Source organism: Chiloscyllium punctatum, chromosome 29, assembly GCF_047496795.1.
Source record: "Chiloscyllium punctatum isolate Juve2018m chromosome 29, sChiPun1.3, whole genome shotgun sequence".
Classification (NCBI taxonomy): domain Eukaryota; kingdom Metazoa; phylum Chordata; class Chondrichthyes; order Orectolobiformes; family Hemiscylliidae; genus Chiloscyllium; species Chiloscyllium punctatum.
The window spans coordinates 70,507,214-70,530,070 of NC_092767.1; the positions used below are offsets into that span (position 1 = coordinate 70,507,214).

General features: G+C 47.8%; 1 protein-coding gene across 1 annotated transcript; it reads left to right on the forward strand.

Annotated features, from left to right (window-relative positions):
* Positions 1-5,716: 5,716 nt before the first annotated feature.
* rhoub (ras homolog family member Ub) lies at positions 5,717-22,450 on the forward strand. The gene is made up of 3 exons (XM_072549359.1): positions 5,717-6,269; positions 17,657-17,715; positions 18,546-22,450. Exons 1-3 carry the CDS (start codon positions 6,050-6,052, stop codon positions 19,002-19,004), a joined length of 738 nt encoding a protein of 245 aa, XP_072405460.1. The 5' UTR covers positions 5,717-6,049; the 3' UTR covers positions 19,005-22,450.
* The last annotated feature ends 407 nt before the right edge of the window (positions 22,451-22,857 follow it).

A 22,857-nucleotide genomic window follows, 5' to 3' on the forward strand; every position in this document is an offset into this window, starting at 1 on the left:
GATGGCTCTGCGGACACTAGGGATGGATGCAATGAACTGAATGGTCTGCTTCCAGGTCTTCTATGACAGCTTACCGTTGTCACATCCATGACCGCGACACAAATTGCTTTCTCTGGATAGATCAACCTTGAGAACATTCGAACGGAACAATGGTTATTGGTTTCTCCTGCAGTTAAGAAGGATATTTCGCTCAGACGCTTAAGTGTAGGAGTTGGGATGTCAAGTTAAGGTTGTACAGGACATTGGAGAGGCCTCTCCTGGAATACTGTGCGCAGTTCTGGTCTCCCTGTTATCGGAAGGATATTATTAAACTGAAAAGGGTACAGAAAAAAAACCTACCAGGATCGGGTCACCGGACCTGAAATGTTGACTGTGATTTCTCTCCACAGGTACTGCCAGACCTGCTGAGCTTTTCCAGCAACTTCTGTTTTTGTTTCTGATTTACCAGGATGTTACCTGGAATGGAGGATTTGAGAAATGAAAATACACTGGAAAGACTGGCTTTTTTTTTCACTAGAATGTAAGAGTTTGAGGGGTGACCTTCTTGAGGTTTATAAAATAATGAGGGGTAAAGCAAATGACAAAGGTCTTTTCCCTAACGTGGGGGAGTTCAAAACCAGGGAGCATTTTTTAAGGTGAGAGCAGAAAGATTTAGAACAAAACACGAGGGGCAACTTTTTCACACAGTGTGTGGTTCATGTGTGGAATGGACTTCCAGAGGTAGTGATGGATGTGGGAACAGTCACAAATTTTTAAAAGACATTTTGATTAGTTCATGTATAGTGAATAGGAAGGGTTGAGAGGGATATGGGCCAAGTGCTGGCAGGTTGGGATATCTGGTCGGCATGGATGCGTTGGACCGAAGCATCTGTTTCTGCGCTGTATGACTGGTAATTCTGACTGTGCCCGTGGCTGTGGGAAATGTATTAAAAGGAATCAGTTGTGACCAATTGGCCCAATAACTCCATTGTCATTTGATCATGGAAATGGACTTGGTGAAATACGTCTGCCTGAAATTTCCTATTTCTCAATATTTGTAACACACACGGACAGGCACCTCAATCACACCAGCTGCGTTTTCACCCATTGGAAATTTCCCCATCTTCAAATCCATGTTTTTACTCATTGGTGGGATTTGGGAGTCGCTGGCTGGGCCAACATTTAGTGCCCACCCCTGGTTACTCTTGAGAAGGTGGTAATGAACTGCCTTCCTGAACCGCTGCAGTCTATGTGCTGCAGGGACATCACAATGCAACTCAGAAGAGAATCCCAGGATTCTGACCCGGTGACAGTGAAGGAACAGAGACATATTACCAAGTCAGGATGGTGAGTGGCTCAGAGGGGAAGTTGCAGGGGGTGGTGTTCCCTGTGGTATCTGCTGCCCTTGTCCTTTTAGATGGAAGTGGTCATGGGTTTGGAAGGGGCGGACTGAGTATCTTTGGTGAACTACTACAGTGCATCTTGTAGATGGTACACACTGCTGCTACTGAGCTTCAGTGGGGGAGGGAGTGGGTGTTTGTGGATATGGTGCCAATCAAGCGGGGGCTGCTTTGTCCTGGATGGTGTCGAGCTTCTTGAGTGTTGTTGGAGCTGCCCCCATCCAGGGGCAAGTGGGGAGTATTCCATCACACTCCTGACTTGTGCCTTATAGATGGTGGACAGGCTTTGGGGAGTCAGGAGGGGAGTTACTCACTGCAGGATTCCAAGCCTCCGACCTGCTCTTGTAGCCATTGTGTTTATGGGGCAAATCCCCTTCACTTTCTGGTCAACAGCATCCCCAGGATGTTGAGGATGGGGTATTCAGGAATGGTAATCCCATTGAATGTCATGGGGCAATGGTTGGATTGCCTCTTGTTAGAAATAGTCATTGCCTGGCATTTGTAAGGCGTGAATGTTACTTGCCACTTGTCAGCCCAAGCCTGGATGTTGTCCTGGTCTTGCTGCATTTGGACATGGACTGCTTTAGTACATAAGGAGGCAGGAACAATACCGTGCAGCCATTGACGCACATCCCTACTTCTGACCTTACGGTGGAGGGAAGGTCATTGATGAAGCAGCTGGAGATGGCACTACCCTGAGGGACTCCTGCAAAGATGAGGGAGCTGAGATGACTGACCTCCAACAACCATCTCCCTAAGTGCAGAATGTGACCCACCACAATCCGAACTTGATTCCCCACTGACACTAGATTTTCTAGGGCTCCTTTGATGCTCCTTGATGCCAAGGGCTGTCAATTCCCCCTCCTCTCTGGAATTCAGCTCTTTTATCCATGTTTGAACCAAGGCTGTAATGAGGTCAGGGGTTGAGTGACCCTGATGGAACCCAAACTGGGCGTCACTGAGCAGGTTATTGCTGAGCAGGTACTGCTTGGTAGTACTGTTGATGACCCCTTCCATCACTTTACTGTCTGATGGGGCTTTAATTGGCTGGGTTGAATTTGTCCTGTTTTGTGTTGTATAAGACATACCTGGAAAAGTTTCCACATTGTCGGGTAGATGCCAGTGTTGTAACTGTACTGGAACAGCTTGGCGAGGGGAGCAGCAAATTCTGGAGCACACGTCTTCATTCCGAGTGTCAAGGCCTTTGCAGTATTCAGTGCCTCCAACTGTTTCTTGATATCATGTAGAGTGAATCAAATTGGGTGAAGACTGGTAGCTGGGGGACCAACCTGGAAGTCCACTCGGCACTTCTGGCTGAAGCTTCCTGGGAAAACCTCAGCTTTATCCCTTGCACTGATGTGCTGGGCCCTTCCATCAGTGAGGATAGTATAGGAAATGGCAACATGCAATTGCAGAGCAGCATCAAGATAACCAGCCAACACCACAGGGTGGATTTTAGAATATAATTCCTAAATAATTGGATATTGTCTTTATAAATACCGATTCCCATTTGTATATCAGTGGAATATGTGATGGGTTTTATTGGTAGAGTGATTGAGTTCTGGACCCGTGATGTCATGCTGCAACTTTACAAAATGCTAGTGCAGCCGCACTTGGAATATTGTGTACAGTTCTGGGCACCCCATTACAGGAAGGACGTGGAAGCATTGGAAAAGGTGCAGAGGAGATTTACCAGGATGTTGCCTGGTCTGGAGGGGAGGTCTGATAAGGAAAGGCTGAGAGGACTTGGGTCTGTTCTTATTGGAGAGAAGAAGGCTGAGAGGGGATTTAATAGAGACATACAAGATGATCAGAGGATTAGATAGGGTGGACAGCGAGAGTCTTTTTCCTAGGATGATGACGTCGGCTTGTACGAGGGGACATAACTGCAAATTGAGGGGTGATAGATTGAAGACAGATGTCAGAGGCAGTTTCTTTACTCAGAGTGTGGTAAGGGCATGGAATGCCCTGCCTGGCAATGTAGTTAACTCATCCACATTAGGGTCTTGGATAAGCATATGGATGATGATGGGATAATGTAGGGGAATGGGCTTAGATTAGTTCACAGATCGGCGTAACATCAAGGGCTGAAGGTCCTATTCTGCACTGTATTGTTCTATGTTCTATGTGGATTGGAATCACTGACCCTTTTCTAAGGAAGAATGTCAGTATGGACGGGTTGGACCAAAGGGTCTGTTTCCGTGCTGTACATCTCTATGACTCTATGACTCTAAATGGGGATTAGAATCCAAAATGAGACACTGAAAGTGAAAGGAAAGGAAGATGATAAGAGCAAGAGAGCCAGCTAATGATCAGGGAGAGCAGGTTAAAACTACAAGAAAGCAGGTTAAAGAGTAAGAGACAGCTGGTTAATGAATCAGAGAGCACAGACTAATGAGTTAGAAAGAGCATGTGAAAGGGCAAGAGAGAGCAGAATAAAGACTGAGAGAGTATGGGTTGAAGAGTGAGAGAGCGGGTTAAAGAGTGAGAGAGGGGGTTAATGAGTGAGAGATCTGGTTAATGAGTGAGAGATCTGGTTTATGAGTGATAGAGCAGATTAATGAGTGAGAGAGCAGGATAAAGTGTGAGAGCAGGTTAATCAGTGAGAGAGAGATGGTTAGTGAGAGAGAGCAGGTTGATGAGTGAGAGAGCGGGTTAATAAGTGAGGGAGTGGGTTAATAAGTGAGGGAGTGGGTTAATGAGTGAGAGAGCAGGTTAATGAGTGAGAGAGCTGGTTAAAGAGTGAGAGAGCAGGTTAAAGTGTGAGAGCAGGTTAATCAATGAGAGAGATGGTTAGTGAGAGAGAGCAGGTTGATGAGTGAGAGAGCAGGTTAATGAGTGAGAGAACAGGTTAATAAGTGAGGGAGTGGGTTAATAAGTGAGAGAACAGGTTAATGAGTGAGAGAGCTGGTTAAAGAGTGAGAGAGCAGGTTAAAGTGTGAGAGCAGGTTAATCAATGAGAGTGATGGTTAGTGAGAGAGAGCAGGTTGATGAGTGAGAGAGTGGGTTAATAAGTGAGGGAGTGGGTTAATGAGTGAGAGAGCTGGTTAAAGAGTGAGAGAGCAGGTTAAAGTGTGAGAGCAGGTTAATCAATGAGAGAGAGATGGTTAGTGAGAGAAAGCAGGTTGATGAGTGAGAGAGCAGGTTAATAAGAGAGGGAGTGGGTTAATAAGTGAGGGAGTGGGTTAATGAGTGAGAGAGTGGGTTAATGAGTGAGAGAGTAGGTTAATAAGTGAGGGAGTGGGTTAATGAGTGAGAGAGCAGGTTAAAGTGTGAGAGAGCAGGTCAATCAATGAGAGAGATGGTTAGTGAGAGAGAGCAGGTTGATGAGTGAGGGAGTGGGTTAATGGGTGAGAGAGCTGGTTAAAGAGTGAGAGAGTGGATTAATGAGTGAGAGAGTGGGTTAATGAGTGAGAGAGCAGGTTAATGAGTGAGAGAGCAGGTTAAAGTGTGAGAGAGCAGGTCAATCACTGAGAGAGATGGTTAGTGAGAGAGCAGGTTGATGAGTGAGAGAGCAGATTAATAAGTGAGGGAGTGGGTTAATGAGTGAGAGCGGGTTAATAAGTGAGAGAGTGGGTTAATGAGTGAGAGAGCAGGTTAAAGTGTGAGAGAGCAGGTCAATCACTGAGAGAGAGATGGTTAGTGAGAGAGAGCAGGTTGATGTGTGAGGGAGTGGGTTAATGGGTGAGAGCAGGTTAATGAGTGAAAGAGCAGGTTAAAGTGTGAGAGAGCAGGTTAATCAATGAGAGAGAGATGGTTAGTGAGAGAGCAGGTTGATGAGTGAGGGAGTGGGTTAATAAGTGAGGGAGTGGGTTAATGAGTGAGAGAGCAGGTTAAAGAATGAGAGAGCGGGTTAATAAGTGAGGGAGTGGGTTAAAGAGTGTGAGAGCTGGTTAAAGAGTGAGAGAGCGGGTTAATAGGTGAGAGCAGGTTAATAAGTGAGAGAGTGGGTTAATGAGTGAGAGAGCAGGTTTAAGAATGAGAGAGTGGGTTAATAAGTGAGAGAGCGGGTTAATGAGTGAGAGAGAACTGTTTGGAGAGTTGAGACAAAGTCAGTTATTGAGCAAGGGAGCTGTGAAATGAGTGAGAACGGTTTATTATTTACCCCCCCCCCTTTCGATTGACTAGGTTGGAGGGGGGGGTGAAATGGGTGGTGCAGGAATGGCTAAATTAAAAAAGTCACCTTCCCCTCCCGCCTCACTCGCACTTTTGCACTTGACATCTTGTGCTGTCCCTTTAAGAGGTGGGAGCTGTGTGGGAGGTATCAGAGCTGCCGAGATTTGCGTCAGGGCAGGCGGTGACGACTTTAGTGAGAGTTAGATTTATAAAACGGAACAGTACAGACAGAAAGAGTGTGAGTGAGTGAGTGAGTGAGGGAGGAAGAATTGGGCTATTGGGGGGCGATTTAATCACTTGGCGCCCCCCCGCGTCAGTTTCACTGAAATTGACAAGTCGCGGAAAAAGTTTTGCCCAAACTTTTCCAAAACTTTTTATTTTGTTTATTATTTTTGCCTTAAATGATTTTGGTGATCGCCAAAAGTTTAGGGCTAAACTTCTACGGTTTTTTGTTTTAGCCCTGCCTTGTGCGGGGAGGGGGAGTTTTATTTTGGTTTTGAATTTTGAAAAAGGACACATCTCTCCCTCTCCCCCTCTCTCTCTCGGAGAAGGCGATGCCTCCCCAGGATTTACTGGACTATCGAGCGGGATTCGCACCCCCGGTTCCCCCGCACAAGCCCAAACACAGCAGCCGGACTGCCCGCTCCCAGGAGCGGTTTCTCAAGTGTGTCTTGCTGGGGGATGGAGCGGTCGGTAAGACGAGCCTGGTCGTCAGTTATACGACCAACGGCTATCCGACAAAATATATCCCCACTGCCTTTGACGATTTCTCTGGTAAGTGTTGACTCATCACTTTAGGGTGTTTATTTTCAAAAAAAAACTGAAGAAACGTTTATATTTTAATCCTGTAAGACCACACTCGAGGTGATGTGTATTTGCAGGAACTGTGTGTGCAGATTAATAAATGCATTTCTATCGTTATCCATATCCATCATTAGGTAGAATCATGTGTGCACTCATTCCTGCGTACAAAATATCTAAAAGTTTGAAACTATAATTTTAAATTAACGCCAGGGTTTCATTTGAGAGAGTGTTAGAGTTGATGGGTGGAACACACCGTTCCAAATGTGCACCAAAAGACTGTGAACTGCTGAAGGTTTTGTGAGCCTGGTTACAGGAGTGCGTGTGGGAAACCACAAGGTCAACTCTGGGGAGTTTTATTTAACCCTGGGGCAACAGGAGCGGACTGGGTTCCCAGTTAAAACTCTCACCCCCAACGCTGCTGCGCTGCTTTTGGAGAGAGAGAGGGTTCTCCGGGTTATCTGTGGGACCGTGTACAAACTTTCGGATCGGAGGGCTGAGTGTGAGATTTGGGTATTTTAATTGTAGGTCAAGTGAACTTTTGTCCCGAGCAAATACTCCCAGGAGATGAACTGTGCAGTGTCCGGTACGGAGTAAAGTTAACCTCTACATTGTCTCCCGTCGAACACTCCCAGGAACAGGCATAGCACGGGGTTAGATACAGGGTAAAGCTAACTCTACATTACCCCCCATCAAACACTCCCAGGGCAAGGACAGATACACAGTAAAGCTTCCTCAACGCTGTTCCCATCAAACACTCCCAGGACAGGGGCAGCACAAGGTTAGATGCAGAGTAAAGCTCCCTCTACACCATCCCCAATCAAACACTTCCAGGACAGGGATGGCACAGGGTTAGATACAGGGTAAAGCTCCCTCTACACTGTCCCCCATCAAACACTCCCAGGACAGGGGCAGCACAGGGTTAGATACAGAGTAAAGCTCTCTCTACACTGTCCCCAATCAAACACTCCCAGGACAGGGACAGTATGGGGTTAGATACAGAGTAAAGCTCTCTCTACACTGTCCCCATCAAACATTCCCAGGACAGGGGCAGCACGGGGTTAGATACAGAGTAAAGCTCCCTCTACACTGTCCCCATCAAACATTCCCAGGACAGGGGCAGCACAGGGCTAGATACAGAATAAATCTACTAGTTTTTGTGCTAAATCTTCCCACTGACCATTTCACCAATTGGTTTTGACCCATTGTGGTACAGGAGGAGACTGTTCGGCCCATTGAATCCACGTAAGCTCCCTCCGTCAGTCCCACTCCCCTCCTCTCTCTGCTCAATTCAACCCTCAGAGAGTCCTTGGTCTACCTCATGTCACACATTGAGCTGTGTGGCCCATTAGATGGAGCTGGTAACCTTGATCAGTTTGCAATGACCTGATTGCTATGGATACAGTGTTTTAGAAAGATCTCGTGAAGGAGGGAATAGGGCAAGTGTGAGTAACATAAAAGAGAGAGAGAGAGGGGGGGGGGGGGGAGGAAGGCATGTCTTGCGTCAGCATTTTAAGAGCCTGTAGTTTGAAGGTTTGTTGGCCAATAGATCAACTGAGGATTGTAAGTGTCAGAACAGTGCAGGGCATGGCAGGGTCGGCAGAGGAGGTGGAAGAGAATTGATTTAATTTCTGATCAAAAGTTGTTTGGGAATGTGCTATCTGAGCAAGCAGCAGCCGGTTTAAACAGAGGAATCGGGTAAATACTTGGAAATGAGGGGGAGGGGCAAGAGTAGAAAGGGTGGGGGCGATTTGGAGAGCTAGCAGATATGGGAATGGCCTCCGTCTATGCTGTTAGATGTCCTGCAAATGGTACAATTCTGATCTGGAAAGTGGCAGTGTCAATGGAGGCAGGCAGAGGGAGGAGGGGGAAAGTGTGGTTTTATTTTGAGGCGGGGGGGTTCTGTGAATTCATTTTCCAAGATGTAGATGGCCGCTGGCATTTATTCGACACCCTGAATGTTTCCAAAGAGAGCTGACTTTTGGAGTTAGGTGGGATGGGGGTGGTTGGGTGAACACTGATGTGCCACTTGACGACAAAGGATGCCCAGATCAAAGAGAATGAGAATGGGGTTGAGAAACCTATTGGCTAGCAGACTCGATGAGCCGAATGGCCGCATTCTGCTCCGATGCCTTCTGGCCTTGTTGGTGTGATTTGCTAATGTAAGCAAATTGTGATTCGGGATTGGCCACAACCAGGTTTGATCTCTGGTACTGAAACAGCTGGTAGACCAGGAAGGGATAGTATTGAGAGACAGTGTGGAAGTAGGCCATTTGGCCCATCAAGTTCACACCAACCCTCCAAAGAGCATCCCATTTAGACTGCGTTCGCCATGGCCAATCCACCCTAACCTGCACATCTTTGGACTGTGGGAGGAAACCCGCAAACACGGGGAGAATGTGCAAACTCCACTCAGTCACCCGAGGGTGGGATTGAACCTGGGTCCCTGGTGCTATGAGGCAGCAGTGCTAACCACTGAACTACCATGGTACCCAGAAGCTCCTAGCTAGATCAGGCAAAGGAGCGAGTCCACCAGCACCCCCCATCCTGCTATCGAGTGCTAAACTGGAGAGGGGGGGGGGGAAGATGGATGAACGGCTGGGATCGGATGTGAGGGCTTCACCAGTCAAATAGCCAGGATGAATTATCTGTCTCTCTCTCAGCACAGAAAAGAGAGACTTCCAGCTTCCCCACTGCCGTTCAAATCCCCAAAATCCTTCGCAGCCAATGAAATGCGTTTGCTTTTGAGTGGGGTCGCTGTTGCCATGCAGAAACTACAGTAGGCGGCTTTGTGCACAGCAAGCTCCCGCAAGCAACCAAGTGACAAACATCAGGAAACATGTACTTTCCTGAGCTGGGTTAAGGGAATAAATATCGGGCCCCTGGCCTTTTTATTTGGAATGGAGCCTGGGCATCTTCACCATTCTGCTGAGCAGGCAACGATGCTTCCAAAAGCCAGTACCTTTGACAATGTGGCACTCCCTCGATGCCGTGTCGGTCTGGCTCATCGTTTCTAAGCCCTGAAGTGGGACTTGAACTTCAGACCCTCCTATTCAGACACTCCACAGAGCCGCACTCAGGGAAATTCATCAGATGCAGGAGGGAAGACCTTCAGGAGGGGGAATATCTGTGTATTTGAACAGACAAGCTTTTCCTGCGTACAAACCTGGGCTCCCCAGAGATAAGGCAGCAGGATGTTTATTATCTTGTTGATGCCTCACTTTCCTCTCCACGTGTCTCTTTCTGTTAATATCTACTGTTTGTCCAGCTTTTAACAATGGAAAACAGGCTGTACATTGTTCAAATCCTGTTATTTTTTCCACGAAAATAGATACTTTTCGAAAAGTCTCTAACCTCGGAGTGTAATCGCTGACCTTGCATCCTATCTTGGTGCCAACATTGTTTTAGGGAGACAAGACAGCATTTCAGTGTCTGTCACTTTGCTTCGTAATTTCCATGTTCACTTGTGGAATCCTCCATGGAGTTACAACTGTACCTCAATGTTATACAACAACAGATCTGTCCCCATCCAGTACTGTACCCCAGTGTTATACAGTGACAGACCTGTCCTCACCACTACTGTATCCCAGTGTTATAGAGACAGACCTGTCCCCACCCAGTACTGTACCCCAGTGTTATACAAGGACAGACCTGTCCCCACCCAGTACTGTACCCCAGTGTTATACAGAGACAGACCTATCCCCACCAGTACTGTACCCCAGTGTTATACAGGGACAGGCCTGTCCCCACCTAGCATTATACCCCAGTGTTATGCAGTGATAGACCTGTCCCCACCCAGTACTGTACCCCAGTGTTATACAGAGACAGACCTGTCCCCACCCAATACTGTACCCCAGTGTTATACAGAGACAGACCTATCCCCACCCAATACTGTACCCCAGTGTTATACAGAGACAAACTTGTGCCTACCAGTCCCATACCCCAATGTTGTGCAAGGACCTTGAGAATAATGAGCCTAGCTGTTTGTATCCTGTAAGCGAATGGCTCCAGGCTGCATAGCCAGCTCCTGGTGATTCTGTGAGGCTGCATGGCCTTAGTTGGTCCCTGTGGTGTGAATCGAAAATCTGAAATTTATTAATCCCTGCGCTCTCACCGATTCCAGGCTTGGACTCTGAATTAAGTTACAAACAGTTCATTCTGATGGGAGTCATGGTTGTGGGATGTTCCTGCTCTTTCCATGGTTTGTACAGCTTTACCGTGGAGACTGTCACATTACAACAAGGCCACCGCCCTGGAACACAATGTACTGCCTAAGGAGACATGGACTAGTGATATCAACTGCTGGAGGGCAGTGCTCTGTGTCTGTTCATCCTGAACAACATCTTGCATTTGTGTTGCCTTTTTGTTAAAATGATGTGACGTTGTACAGGAACAGGTTTCCACATCAAGCCCCCGGACGGGGTATCACAGCAGACCACCCAAAGCGCGGTCAAGGGTGGGGTTTGAAGCTTCTTCGGACAAGGGCTACCAATGGTGGAGCGAAGGAAAATTGGGGAATTCTCCGGGATTTGAAATCCCACCCCTATCCCTGGGGATTATGCACCATCGTTCCAGTCTGGGACGAACCCAGATTTAGGTGTCTCGGCCAGTCAAAGGACATGGGGAGTGGGTGGGGAAGTGGAGGTGATGCCCCAACACGGGTCGTGATCGCGTTGGCCAGTGTAGCAGGCTCGAGGGGCCGAGTGACCACTTTATTAACCTTCAATGAGCAAGGGGCCAGAGTTGGAGGTGAGGAGGGATCTTGAATGACAGAGGCTGTAGAAATGGAGAGCAGGGGTTTGAGAACACTCCAGTGAGAATATTTAAAGCCATGCAGCACAGACCCTTCAGCCCAGTTCGTCCATGCTGACCAGGGTCCCCAAACTCCACTAGTCCCACTTACCAGCCTTTGGCCCACATCCCTCTAATCCCTTCCTATCTATGTACCTGTCCAAATATCTTGTAACTATTGTAACTGTACCTGCACCTACCACTTCCTCTGGTAGCTCATTCCACATATGAGCCACCCACTGTGTGGAAAAAGTTGCCCCTTGGGTCCCTTTTATATCCTTCCCCTCTCTCCTTAAACCTATACCCTCTAGTTCTGGACTCCCCCCAACCCCAGGGAAAAGACCTTGTCTATTTATCCTCTCCATGCCCCTCATGATTTTATAAACCTCCTAAGGCCACCCCTCAGTCTCCAATGCTCCAGGGAGAACAGCCCCAGCCTGTTCAGCCTCTCCCTGTGGCTCAAATCCTCCAACCCCGGCAACGCCCTTGTAAATCTTTTCTGAACCCTTTCAAATTTAACAACCTCTTTCCTATCGCTGGGAGGTTAGTGAAGAAATCTTTCCTCATGTCAGTCCTAAATAGCTTACCCCCTATCCTGAAACTGTATATTCTAGTTCTAGACTCCCCAAACAGGGCAATCATGCAGTTTGCATCTAGTCTATCCAGCCCTGTTAGAATTTTACATGTTTCAGTCCGATGCAACCTTGTTTTACTGTTTAAGGTGGGCCTATCCTATTCTAGCCTCTTGTCTCTCCTTGTCTTCTTTTCAGGAGGTGACAGTGTATTATCACTAGATTGTTAATCCAGAGACCCAGGGTTCAAATCCCACCAGGAATTAGAATTCAATGAAGACGTTGTCGAGATTTATAAAATCATGAGGGACATGGTTCGGATGAATAGACAAGGCCTTTTCCCCAGGGATCAGGGAGTCCAAAACTAGAGGGTGTGGGTTTAAGGGTGAGAGGGGAAAGATTTAAAAGGGACCTAAGGGGCAACTCTTTTCACACAGAGGGTGGTACGTGTATGGAATGAGCTGCTAGAGGAAGTGGGGGAGGCTGGTACAATGACAGCATTTAAAAGGCATCTGGATGGGTATATGAATAGGATGGGTTTAGAGGGATATGGGCCAAGTGCTGGCAAATGGGACTAGATTAGGTTAGGATATCTGGTTGGCATGCACGAGTTGGACCGAAGGGTCTGTTTCCATGCTGTACATCCCTATGGGGAGAGTGCGGGTAAGTGGAGTTGAAATGCCCATCAGCCATGATTGAATGGCAGAGTGGACTCGATGGGCCAAATGGCCTGCCTTCCACTCCTATGTCTTATGGTATATGACTGTATGACTCTAAAGAATCTGGAATTAAAAGTCAAATGATGACCATTACTGGTTTTAAAACAAAAGCCATCTGGTTCAGCAATGTCCTTTTTAGGGTAACAAATCTGTCATCCTTACCCATGTGTAACCAGACCAACGGCATTGTGGGTGATTTTTAACTGCCCTCTGAGCAATTATAGAATGGGCAATAAGTGAGCAACACCCTCATCCCGCAAACAAATGGAATAAAACGAAACCATTCCACCATTGGCACCTTCCATACCATCAGAGCCCAGAGTCCCATCCTCTTTAGGGGTGAATGCACAGCATGCTCACCTCTGGGTCATAACGTTCCCGGGTCAAGTCCCGCCTCAAGTCAGTGAACCGAACCACCAAGGCCGACTATCCGGCGCAGTAATGAGGAAGTGCTGCATTGCCTTAATGGTGGCACTCGGCAGCTAGACAGGAAGGGGGAAAATGTGGAGCCCAGCCCATAGGGCAGGGGGGAAATCAAGAGATCAAGGCCAGCGCAGAGGGTGGGGGGATGAAGGTGAGAGATGGAACCCTCATGGGAGTGACTGCAGACCCATGGCGAACAAAGGACTACAATTTGGACCTTTAAGAAATAATGTTGAACTTTTAACTTATTTCTATTTTTTTCCACACTTTACGTAAAGCTTTGAACCTTTGGACCTAAGATGGTGCCAGAAATGATGACATTGTGAACTTTGTACTGTGCATGAGTACACACGACAATAAAATCGAATTCTAACCTTTTCAGAGATGTTGCACCCTGTTCAGATGGGTATAAAAACAAACTTCCAGGGCGCTGTTTCATTTAACAGCAGGGGAATTATCCTCCATGTCCTTCCTGACCCATATTTAATTAACCCGCAAATCAACATCCCTAAAAAAGTAGGAAGCGCTGGGTGAACTCAGCAGGTCTGGCAGCATCTGTAGAGAGAGAAAAACAGTTAACATCGCGCCTGGTAACTCTCAGGTAAGATAGACAGATGTTCTGTGACGCAGGGTCGACTCCAAGTATTATCTCTGTTTCTCGCCCGTGCTCTCTTCCTCACTCCACAGATGCTGCCAGACCTGCTGAGTTTCCCCAGCAGCTTATAATTTTTGTTTCTGATCTCCAGTATCTGCGGCTCTCTGTGTTTTTTAATGTCACTAAAATACATCATCACATTCCTGTTTCTGAATCACTTTCCGTGCGTGAACAGCTGCCATGTTTCCTACATGGCTACACCGACCGCAATTAAAAAAGAATTTCATTGATTATAAAGCACTTGGGTTATTCGGTGGTTGAGAAAGGCGCTATATAAATGGATGTCTTTGTTTTCCTTTAAACCTCTGACCCCCTCATTCCCCTTTAAGCTGCTGTTTTAAACCATATCTCTCTGACCAAGCACTCAGTCACCCGCCTCATATTTCCTAATGTCAAGTTTCTCTCCAGTGAAGCACTGGATTCACTTAGGAAAAGGCGCCATATAAATGTAAGTTGTTGCTATCATTATCTTGCCATGACCCGGACAACCAATAAGCCATGAGACACAGGAACACAGGTAGGCCATTCAGCCTTGCTGGTAACTCGGATACCCGTTCCTATGAATCTCACATGGTTGGGGGTGGAGGGGTCTCTGGTGCCTGGGTACCTTGCCCTCTCCTCACAGCCAAGCTGTCTTCATGATTTGGAGATGCCAGTGTTGGACTGAGGTATACAAAGTTTAAAAATCACGCAACACCAGGTTATAGTCCAACAGGTTTAATTGGAAGCATTAGCTTTCGGAGCGCAGCTCCTTGATCAGGTGGTTGTGGAGAATAAGATTGTAAGACACAGAATTTATAGCAAAAGTTTACAGTGTGACGTAGCTGAAATTACATACTGAAAAAGACCTGGATTGTTTAAGTCTCTCATCTGTTAGAAGCTGCCAGCAATTCGACTGGGGAGGGCGTCGCAAAGTTGCAGCCACCTTTGACTCGGGTCGAGCTGTTTTTCTGCAAATCCTCCCAAATTAGAAAAGTTGAAACTCTCTGGTTGGCAGGTTTCTGGGCCATTTATATAGTGCCTTTCTCAGTGCTTGCACTGACATTGTGTGAGCTGAGATGAACAAATCCAACCGCAACCGAAGATCAGGCCTGGGATTTCCCTGTGGTGCAATGTCAGAAAACATTTGTCCTGGAGTCCCTGACACTTGCTCAGAAATGTTATGAAATGTTCAGCACCATCAGAACTCTGCGCAAGATTTAAACACTTTCCCCCTCAACCTGCAACTCTCTTGGACCTTGACCTACTTGCTCTTTTCAATGGCACTTCTGCCTGGGGCCTGTTTCCTTTGATCCTTTTGTAAGTTGGATTTGTACAAATTCTCCTGCCCAGGACTGCCCTTGCGATTACTGAGAGACTAAAGTCTTTGTTTACACCTGATCTTTCCCCGAGCAGCTTTTGAAATAATCTACATCCGTCCTTACTGTGTGTGTGTGAGTGTGTACTTTCTTCTCTGTTTTGTTTTTAAATGCCCTCTCGGTTCCTTTTGAAGAGATCTTTTCAATCTGTGTTTGCGTTTCTCTTCATTGCTTTCTGCATCCCTTCCCACCCCCTTCTGAACAAAAGCCCAGCACCCTCTGATAGCCGTGTTTGTGTTTCGAGTTAGTCTTGCTCTCTCGTTCACGCACGTTCAGATGTGGGTCAATCCAGGCCTCTCTGATTGCCTCCTGCTGAGAAAGAACAGACTTGCATTGATATAGCGGCGCCCTCCTCCGGAGAGCCCACCACCACCTCTTCTGCTTGGAGTTCGCTGCTCAAGAATGGGTCCCACCCCATCCCCTCAACACCCCCCTGATCTTTGCCATGGGTATGGTGGGGAAGCAGGTCCTGAATCAACCCAAAAGGGCATCATGCCCCCATATTGGCACCAATCTGATCCTATCCAGCGTCCACCTTGCTCCAACAAACACTCACAACACGCTCACTCTCACTGCAGTACAGTCCCACACACACGTGCACACACACACTGATTCTCACTGGGCTACAGTCACACACACGCACTGACTCTCACTAGGGTACAGTCACACACATACACACACACTGGGTCTCGCTGGGGTACAGTCTCATACCCACTCAGAGTCTCGCTGGAGTACAGTCACACTCGCACATGCATACACAGACACAGACACACATCACACACACGTTGCACTTGGAGCTACAGGGAGAAAGTGAGGACTGCAGATGCTGGAGGTCAGAGTCGAGAGTGTGGTGCTGGAAAAGCACAGCAGGTCAGGCAGCATCCGAGGAGCAGGGGAATTGACGTTTCAGGCATCAGAAATCTGATGGAAGAGCTTATGCTCGCAACGTCAATTCTCCTGCTCCTTGGATGCTACCTGACCTGCTGTGCTTTTCCAGCATCACACTCTGGATCTACAGATTGAGCTGATCCAAAGACCTCTCCATCCCAGGGTCATGGAATATCTCCCACTCTTGCCGTTGGTGGGGGCGGTGTCAGAAGTGTTTCCAAGGCAACGGTCAACCTGTCTGGTCACATTACGAACTCTCCTCCCACAGCCTTAAATCCTGGAGCTGGATTCGAACCCAGAGACTTTGGCCTGGAGGAAGGGAGATTGACCACTACACCACGCAATGTCCCCAAAGTGCTTCATTTAACTCTGGAAAGGAGTCACATTGAACTCCATGTAAAGGCCCCTTTATCTGTGGAAAGATATTGGAAGCAGCTCAGTGAGGATTCACTCGCTGATCCCGGGGTGTGGAGGGACACAGTCACGAGGAGAGATTGGATAGGTTGGACCCATCTCTGATGTTGAGTCACCTAGACTCAACACATTAGCATATGCTCTCTCTCTCCACAGATGCTACCTGACTCGCTGTGATTTTTTTAATGTTAGTTACAGGCAACGTTCCCTCTAAGCAGTTCAGCCTCTGAGGTTTCTCACACACCTAGCAGTGTGCCAACTCATTGGCTTAGTTTCAGGAGATGCTACTGAGCACAAACCTTGGGAGATTCACACGCCCAAAGTACCAGTTTGGGGGGAGGATTGGTTTTGGATTGTCTCGATATGATTACAGATAATCACAGAGACCTTTCTCAGCAGCATTCGATGTTCGGTCTCACTCCTTTGCAATCCTCCGCTGTCCTTCTCTCACCCCCCTCGTAAGACCAGATGAGGGAACAGAAGGTGGCCGTTTGGGGGTGATGCAGTGGCTCAGTGGTTAGCACGGCTGCCTCACAGTCCCAGGGACCTGGGTTCGGTTCCTCCCTCAGGTGACTGTCTGTGTGGAGTTTGCATATTCCCCCTGTGTCTGTGTGGATTTGCTCTGATTTCCTCCCAAAGTCCAAGCCTAATGCAGGTTAGGGTGGATTGGCCATGCTCAGTTGTCCATAATGTGCAGGCTAGGTGGATTGGCTGTGGGGAAATGCAGGGGTTACAGGGATCAGGTAGGGGGTGAGTCTGGGTGGGATGCTCTTTGGAGGGTTGGTGTGGGCTTGATGGACACTGTAGGGCTTCAGTAATTCAGCCCATCGATTCTGCTATGCCATTCAATGAGATCATGGCTCATCTGATAATCCTCAACTCCGCCTTTTCCTTAGTAGCCCTCAATTCCCCTTAATGATTAAAAATCCAATTTGAATATGCGGAAGGACTAATTTGTTGCCACTGAAGGCTGTGGAGGCCAGGTTATTGAGTATATTTAAGACCGAGATAGGTTCTTGATTGTCAGTGGGGATCAAAGGTTACAGGGAGGAAGCAGGAGAATGGGTCTGAGAAACGTATCCGCCATGGTTGAATCGTGGAGCAGACTTGAATGGTCTGATCTTTGCTCCTATGTCTTATAATCTTATAGATCCAGCCTCTACAGCTCCTGCAGCAAAGAATGCCGCTCCCCTCAGAGAGAAGAAATTCAATTCCCCCTTATCTCTGTCTTAAATGGATGACCCCCTTATTCTGGGATCATTCCCTCTGGTTTGAGACGCACTCTTATCTGCCCTGTTCAGCCCCCTAAGAATCTTGTGTGTGAGGTGGAACTTGAGGCCCTCCTCAATGTTAACCCTTTCCACTCCGTGTAGAATCTGCTGTAACCTGTAAAAAAAAAAGTAACCGTGACAACGCAATTTGACACTTGGATTCAGAAACCAGTGCAGAGTTAATCTGTTCTTGAATATCAGGGAGCACTCCACTCCCACCGCACTGACCCCTGATGAAGTTGATTTCCTCTTATTGTTGTGTATTTCAGCCGTTGTTCAAGTCGACGGGACCCCCATCAGACTGCAGCTCTGTGATACCGCTGGCCAGGTGAGTCTCAGTGTTTGTTGTGGGCTTGTATTTTGGTTCCTGATTCTCCTAGTCAGGTATTGGTTCACTTTTGTTGTGAAGTTATTAACAGTACACTGCAGTGGCCAATCTCTGCAAGCAAGTGCCCTCATTGAATAATCTAGTTAATTTGAGGATCACTTTTTTTTTGCCCAGATCACCAGGGTAAGGTGCCAGTGCTCTTGTTAAATCTGCATTGGGGGGGGGATATTTTCCATTTTTAATATTCAATATTAGAAGGCAGCACCTTGTATTGAAACAGTATTCCTTCAGCACTGTACTCGAGTGAAAGTCAAGAGATTCTTGGGTATTTTAAATCTCTAGGGGTGAAGTTTGAACAAGCAAACTTCAGAACATGTGAGTTGAATTCTCTCTCTCTTGTTTGCTCTTGGTCATGCGCGTGCACGCACTTCTGGTCATTCAGTTACAAACTCAAAATCCCCTGGTGTTTGGGGTTACCCACTGGCCACCTGTGTAACAGTGATGAGACTGGGAAGTGTTCAGAGTCCGGGGAGTCAATTTTCGGGGGAATAAAAACTATGTCAAGCCAAAAGTTGAATTAGGCAGCAGTGATCTGAATGAGAAATTCCGAGTTTGATTCGGACAACAGTGATCTGAAGGAGAACGTAGTAGTCCGAAACAGGCAACATTAAGGCCTACTCTAACCTCAGTCACTCTTATCTTTTGTAGTCTGTCAATATTTGGTGCAGTTTTTTGGGATTTGATCAGAGTTTATTTCAGCGTGGAGTCAGCAAAAGTTTAATTTTATCCGTTTTACTCTTTCCCTCCGTTGCCTCTGCCTTCCGGCGCAGGATGAATTTGACAAGCTTCGCCGCTTCTGCTACCACAAGGCCGATGTCTTCCTGCTCTGCTTCAGCGTGGTCAGCCCCTCGTCCTTCCAGAACGTGACGGAGAAGTGGATCCCTGAGATCCGCCGGCACTGCCCCACGGCGCCCGTGGTCCTGGTGGGCACCCAGTGTGACCTGCGGGGGGACGTGAAGGTCCTGATCGAGCTGGCCAGGTGCAAGGAGAAGCCGGTGCCCCAGGCCGTGGCCCGGGCACTGTCAGAGAAGGTTGGCGCCGTGGCCTATGTGGAGTGCTCCTCGCTGACGCAGAAGAACCTGAAGGAGGTCTTCGACATGGCTATCGTGAGCGGGCTGCGCCACGTGGACGCGCGGGCGAGCAGCGAGCACCGGGTGAAAGCATTAACCGCCAAGAAAATGAGGACCTTGTCGAAATCCTGGTGGCGAAAGTACGTCTGCGTGGTATGACAACTGTTCAACCCGTGGCTCTCAATCATTGGACTTTTCAGGAACGTGTTGGTGGAGGAGGAATGGGAGAGAATTGGCATCTCGCTCTATATTTTTCATCCTAATGATAAACCTGATTTTGATTTTTGTTGTTTCGGCAAATTGCTATCCCTGCCAAGTTTGAAAAAGAAGACTTTTTTTTTGTGTGGGGGAGGGGGTGAGGGAAGGATGGAAAATCTTCAGTATCCCCCAGGTGGGCTTGACGGGCAAAGCATTCTGATCCTTCTTCCCATTATCACTTGGAAATCGGGCTTGTCGCTGAGGGATTGGAAGGGAAGGTTAGATCCAGGGTGACGCCCACCACAGTGGAATAGCCTACAGTGTGGGAACAGAACGTTCAGCCCGTTGGGGTCCGAACTGATGAGCATCCCACCCCCATCCCTGCGCTGACCCTCCAGAGACCAGACCCTTACTTCATAATCCCCACATGGTCAGTCCACCCTAACCTGCACTTCTTTGGACCATGGGAGGAGACCAGAGCACCCAGAGGAAGCCCACACAGACACGGGCTGAAGGTGTAAACTCAACACAGACCGAGGGTGGGATCGAACCCGGGTCCCTTGCTGCCTGTGTCCCCCACGCCTCGGTCCATTGCATTCCCCAACCTTTCTCCCCCAGTGTGACCTCCATTTTGAAGGACTACAAGAGTTGGGGGCTAGTTAGTTAGTTAGCTAGCTAGTTAATGGAATAGTTATTGTAAATTGGCCCAAACTGGATGGCAACGGTTAATGCCTTGGATTTTGCACCCCGGATGTTTTAGGTCACAACCCAACTCAGGGTCCGAACACCTCCGACATTGAAAGCCCTTCCTTAATCAGTGACTTTGAGAAGGAATTTGGAGTGTTTGACAGTGGGGTGGGGGGGGCTTGCAGTGTAACGTGGGAGATTGGATTGAGGATCTTGGCAAATTTCTATCTGGGGTCTCTTTGGAAATTCACCCCCACCCACCCTGCCACTCCCGTTTCACCGAATGTCAGCTTGCTGTCCTTTTTACCCAAAACACAAAGGATTGCATTTCCATAGTGCCTTTCACGACCTCCGGGCATCCCCAAAGCAGCCGAGGAAATACCTTTTTGAAGGGCGGTTACTGTCATTGATGCAGGGAGTTGTCAATTTGTGCACAGCATGATCCCACAGACTGCAACGAGGGAGCGACCAGGATCAGCTGTTCTTTAATATGTCAAGAGAGAAATATTGATGGAGGGGAGAGAAAGTGAAAGCCATCACTCCTATTCTTCAGCACTGGTGACTCAGGGTGGCATCTTGTATGTCTACATAATTTAACTGTTTGCAATCAATAGAGGGTTATGTGATATTCTTTGACAATCTGATTCAATTGTCGGTGCCTCAATTATTTTTCAAACTAGTCTCTTTAGATGAAGCAAGGTGGGCTCCTATGAATGCAGACAGACAGTAGTTAGCATTACTGATGACCAGGGGACTGTCGTCTCTTGACATTGATCCATGTCTGGGTCACCATTGCCCCTAACAACAATGGACTAATGTCTGCTTCAAAATGGCTGCTCCAAAATGGCCACTCCATGTGTGCAAGTGTGAACGGATTCATTACTGCTCATGTTTGCCTCCAATTTTGGGCGAGAGGCAGATGTCTCTTTCTTCCCCCACCAAGTTGTCCTGGGAAGGAAGTGGGGCGAATATTCCAGTTTCTCTGCCGTTAGCACAAATTCGCCGGTGTTGCCATCAAAGTTGCCCTGCTTTTTAGAAATAAGAGTTGCTGTCAAAACTCAATGGGTCTAGCAACACCTGTGGAGAGAAAGTAGTTAGTGTTTTGGGTCCAGTGGCCCTTTCTTCAGAACTGAGTGTGGCTAGGAAAAGGTTGGTGTGGATGCTGGGAGAGACATCTGCTTCTGACAATACTGGGACTTACAAGGCTTCTTTATGGAGCGGTGGTAGTGTCCCAACCTCTGAGCCAGGAGGTCAAGATTCCAGTCCAACCTGATTCTGAAATTGTCAATCGGTCACTGGGTCTTTTCGGGCTGCGGATTCAGGCAAAACACTTGTAAGATGGAGGGGTGAGTTGGCCTAGATTTGAGATTAGGCCAGGGTGAAGTTACTGTCTTGTAGTTAATGCCCTCTCCTTCCACTCCACCACCATGAGATGAAAAGCTAGCTAGTGCCGTAACCCATGGCAACCGTGACTACCAAGCAACAAATGCAGTAATGGCAGAGGCCTACAAAGGCTGCTGCAGCCAGGCTCAATTTCAAAACGGAGAGCTCTGGGGGAGCCTCCCCCTTTGACTGCTAGACCTTGCACTGGCTGAGTTTAGAGTCCTGTCACTTTCCTGTGGATTTTTATTTGCTGTTTGTCACTCGTCACCATTGCCCTTTCTTATTTTCATATTTGGACCTGTCCCAGTTGAGACAGCTCCTCAAGAGATTCCCATTACTACTAGTGGGCCTGATCCTGTACCCGGGGTTGATCTCAACCCCTGTTTGGGACTCAACAAGGGCATTCTTCTGCCCATCTGCATTTAAGAGCCCAGCTTATGCTAGGCCAACAAGTGGCATGGCCACTCAGCCAATCTTTGCCATTCTATCTCGTCACCTGAGGCCTGTGGCCCAGTGATGGATGTGACTGGGACAGTGCCCATGGATGCTGGATGGGGAGGGAGGTTGGTGGGAGGATTTGTCAATGAAAACAGATTTGGTAGGTGTCACGTGAGAGTGGGACACAGATGCGTAGCTCCTACCACCACTGAACTCAGCATCGCAAAGGTTAAGTTCTCTCACTCTGAGAAGGGAGAAAGTTCAGGGGCATGGGGAGAGTCGGATGTGAGGGCAAATCCTAAATAACATGGCGAAGTTTTTGATTCTGTTAATTTGACTGGGAGTACAGGGCATGTGTAAGCTATTACAAGGCTGAGACGAGGAGGAATTTCTTTCATAGGGTTGAGAATCTTTGGAACTCCTTTCCGCAGAGAGCTGTGGGGTCAGAGACCTTGTGCATATTTAAGGCTGAGAGAGATCGATTCTTGATTAGTCAGGGAGTTAAGAGCAGGAAAGTGGACGTGGGGAATATCAGATTAACCATGATCCTATTGAATGGCAGAGCAGACTCGATGGGCTGAATGGCCTACTACTGTTTGTATTTCTGTGGTCTCGTTGCTTCCTTTTTGTGGAAGCTGGTATTGTGTAAGTGTTTTGTGCGTGTGTAAATGTGTGTGTGAGAAATATGATTAGTGTGAAGATTTGATTAAATGATTGATTGTCTTGAATCGATTCCCAACCACAGTCTATGAAAGCATTAACGTGTGTGTGTGTGTGTGTTGGAGCTGATTTCATTCAGGGACTGTTTGCATTTAACACACTGCTTTGGAAGTTGCTGGAACCCCCTGGGTTCCAACGTGCTGGAGACAAAGGAAAATAAAAAGGAAAAATGTTTTTGAGGAGTGTTTCACCTGTTATCTGTTTCTCTGTGTGTCTCTCTTGCTCTTGCTCTCGCTCTCTCTCACATGTGCTTGTACCTGTTCTCACAGTGGGAGAGATGGTCACCATCTCACACAGTGTGGGCAGCTTTACAAAAAAACTAGGACGTGTGTTTCTATAGCGCCGTGAACTCTTGAAGCATTTTGCAACTGATTAATTACAGTGGTCACTGTTCTCCAAATGACAGAGAGGCAGAATGGCGTACACAGCTCTTTGAGGCCTCCTACCCCTTCTGGATCCCTACAGTGTGGATGCAAGCCCACAGCGACCCTCCGAAGAGCATCCCACCCTCTCCCTGGACACCATGGGCAGTCTACCTAACCTGTACATCTTTGGATTATGGTAGCAAACCCACACAGACACAGGG

Coding starts and splice junctions, on each gene's coding strand:
- rhoub (XM_072549359.1), top strand. CDS start 6,050: ATGCCTCCCCAGGATTTACTGGACTATCGAGCGGGATTCGCACCCCCG. Junction 6,270..17,656: donor TGCCTTTGACGATTTCTCTG/GTAAGTGTTGAC, acceptor TGTGTATTTCAG/CCGTTGTTCAAGTCGACGGG. Junction 17,716..18,545: donor TCTGTGATACCGCTGGCCAG/GTGAGTCTCAGT, acceptor CTTCCGGCGCAG/GATGAATTTGACAAGCTTCG.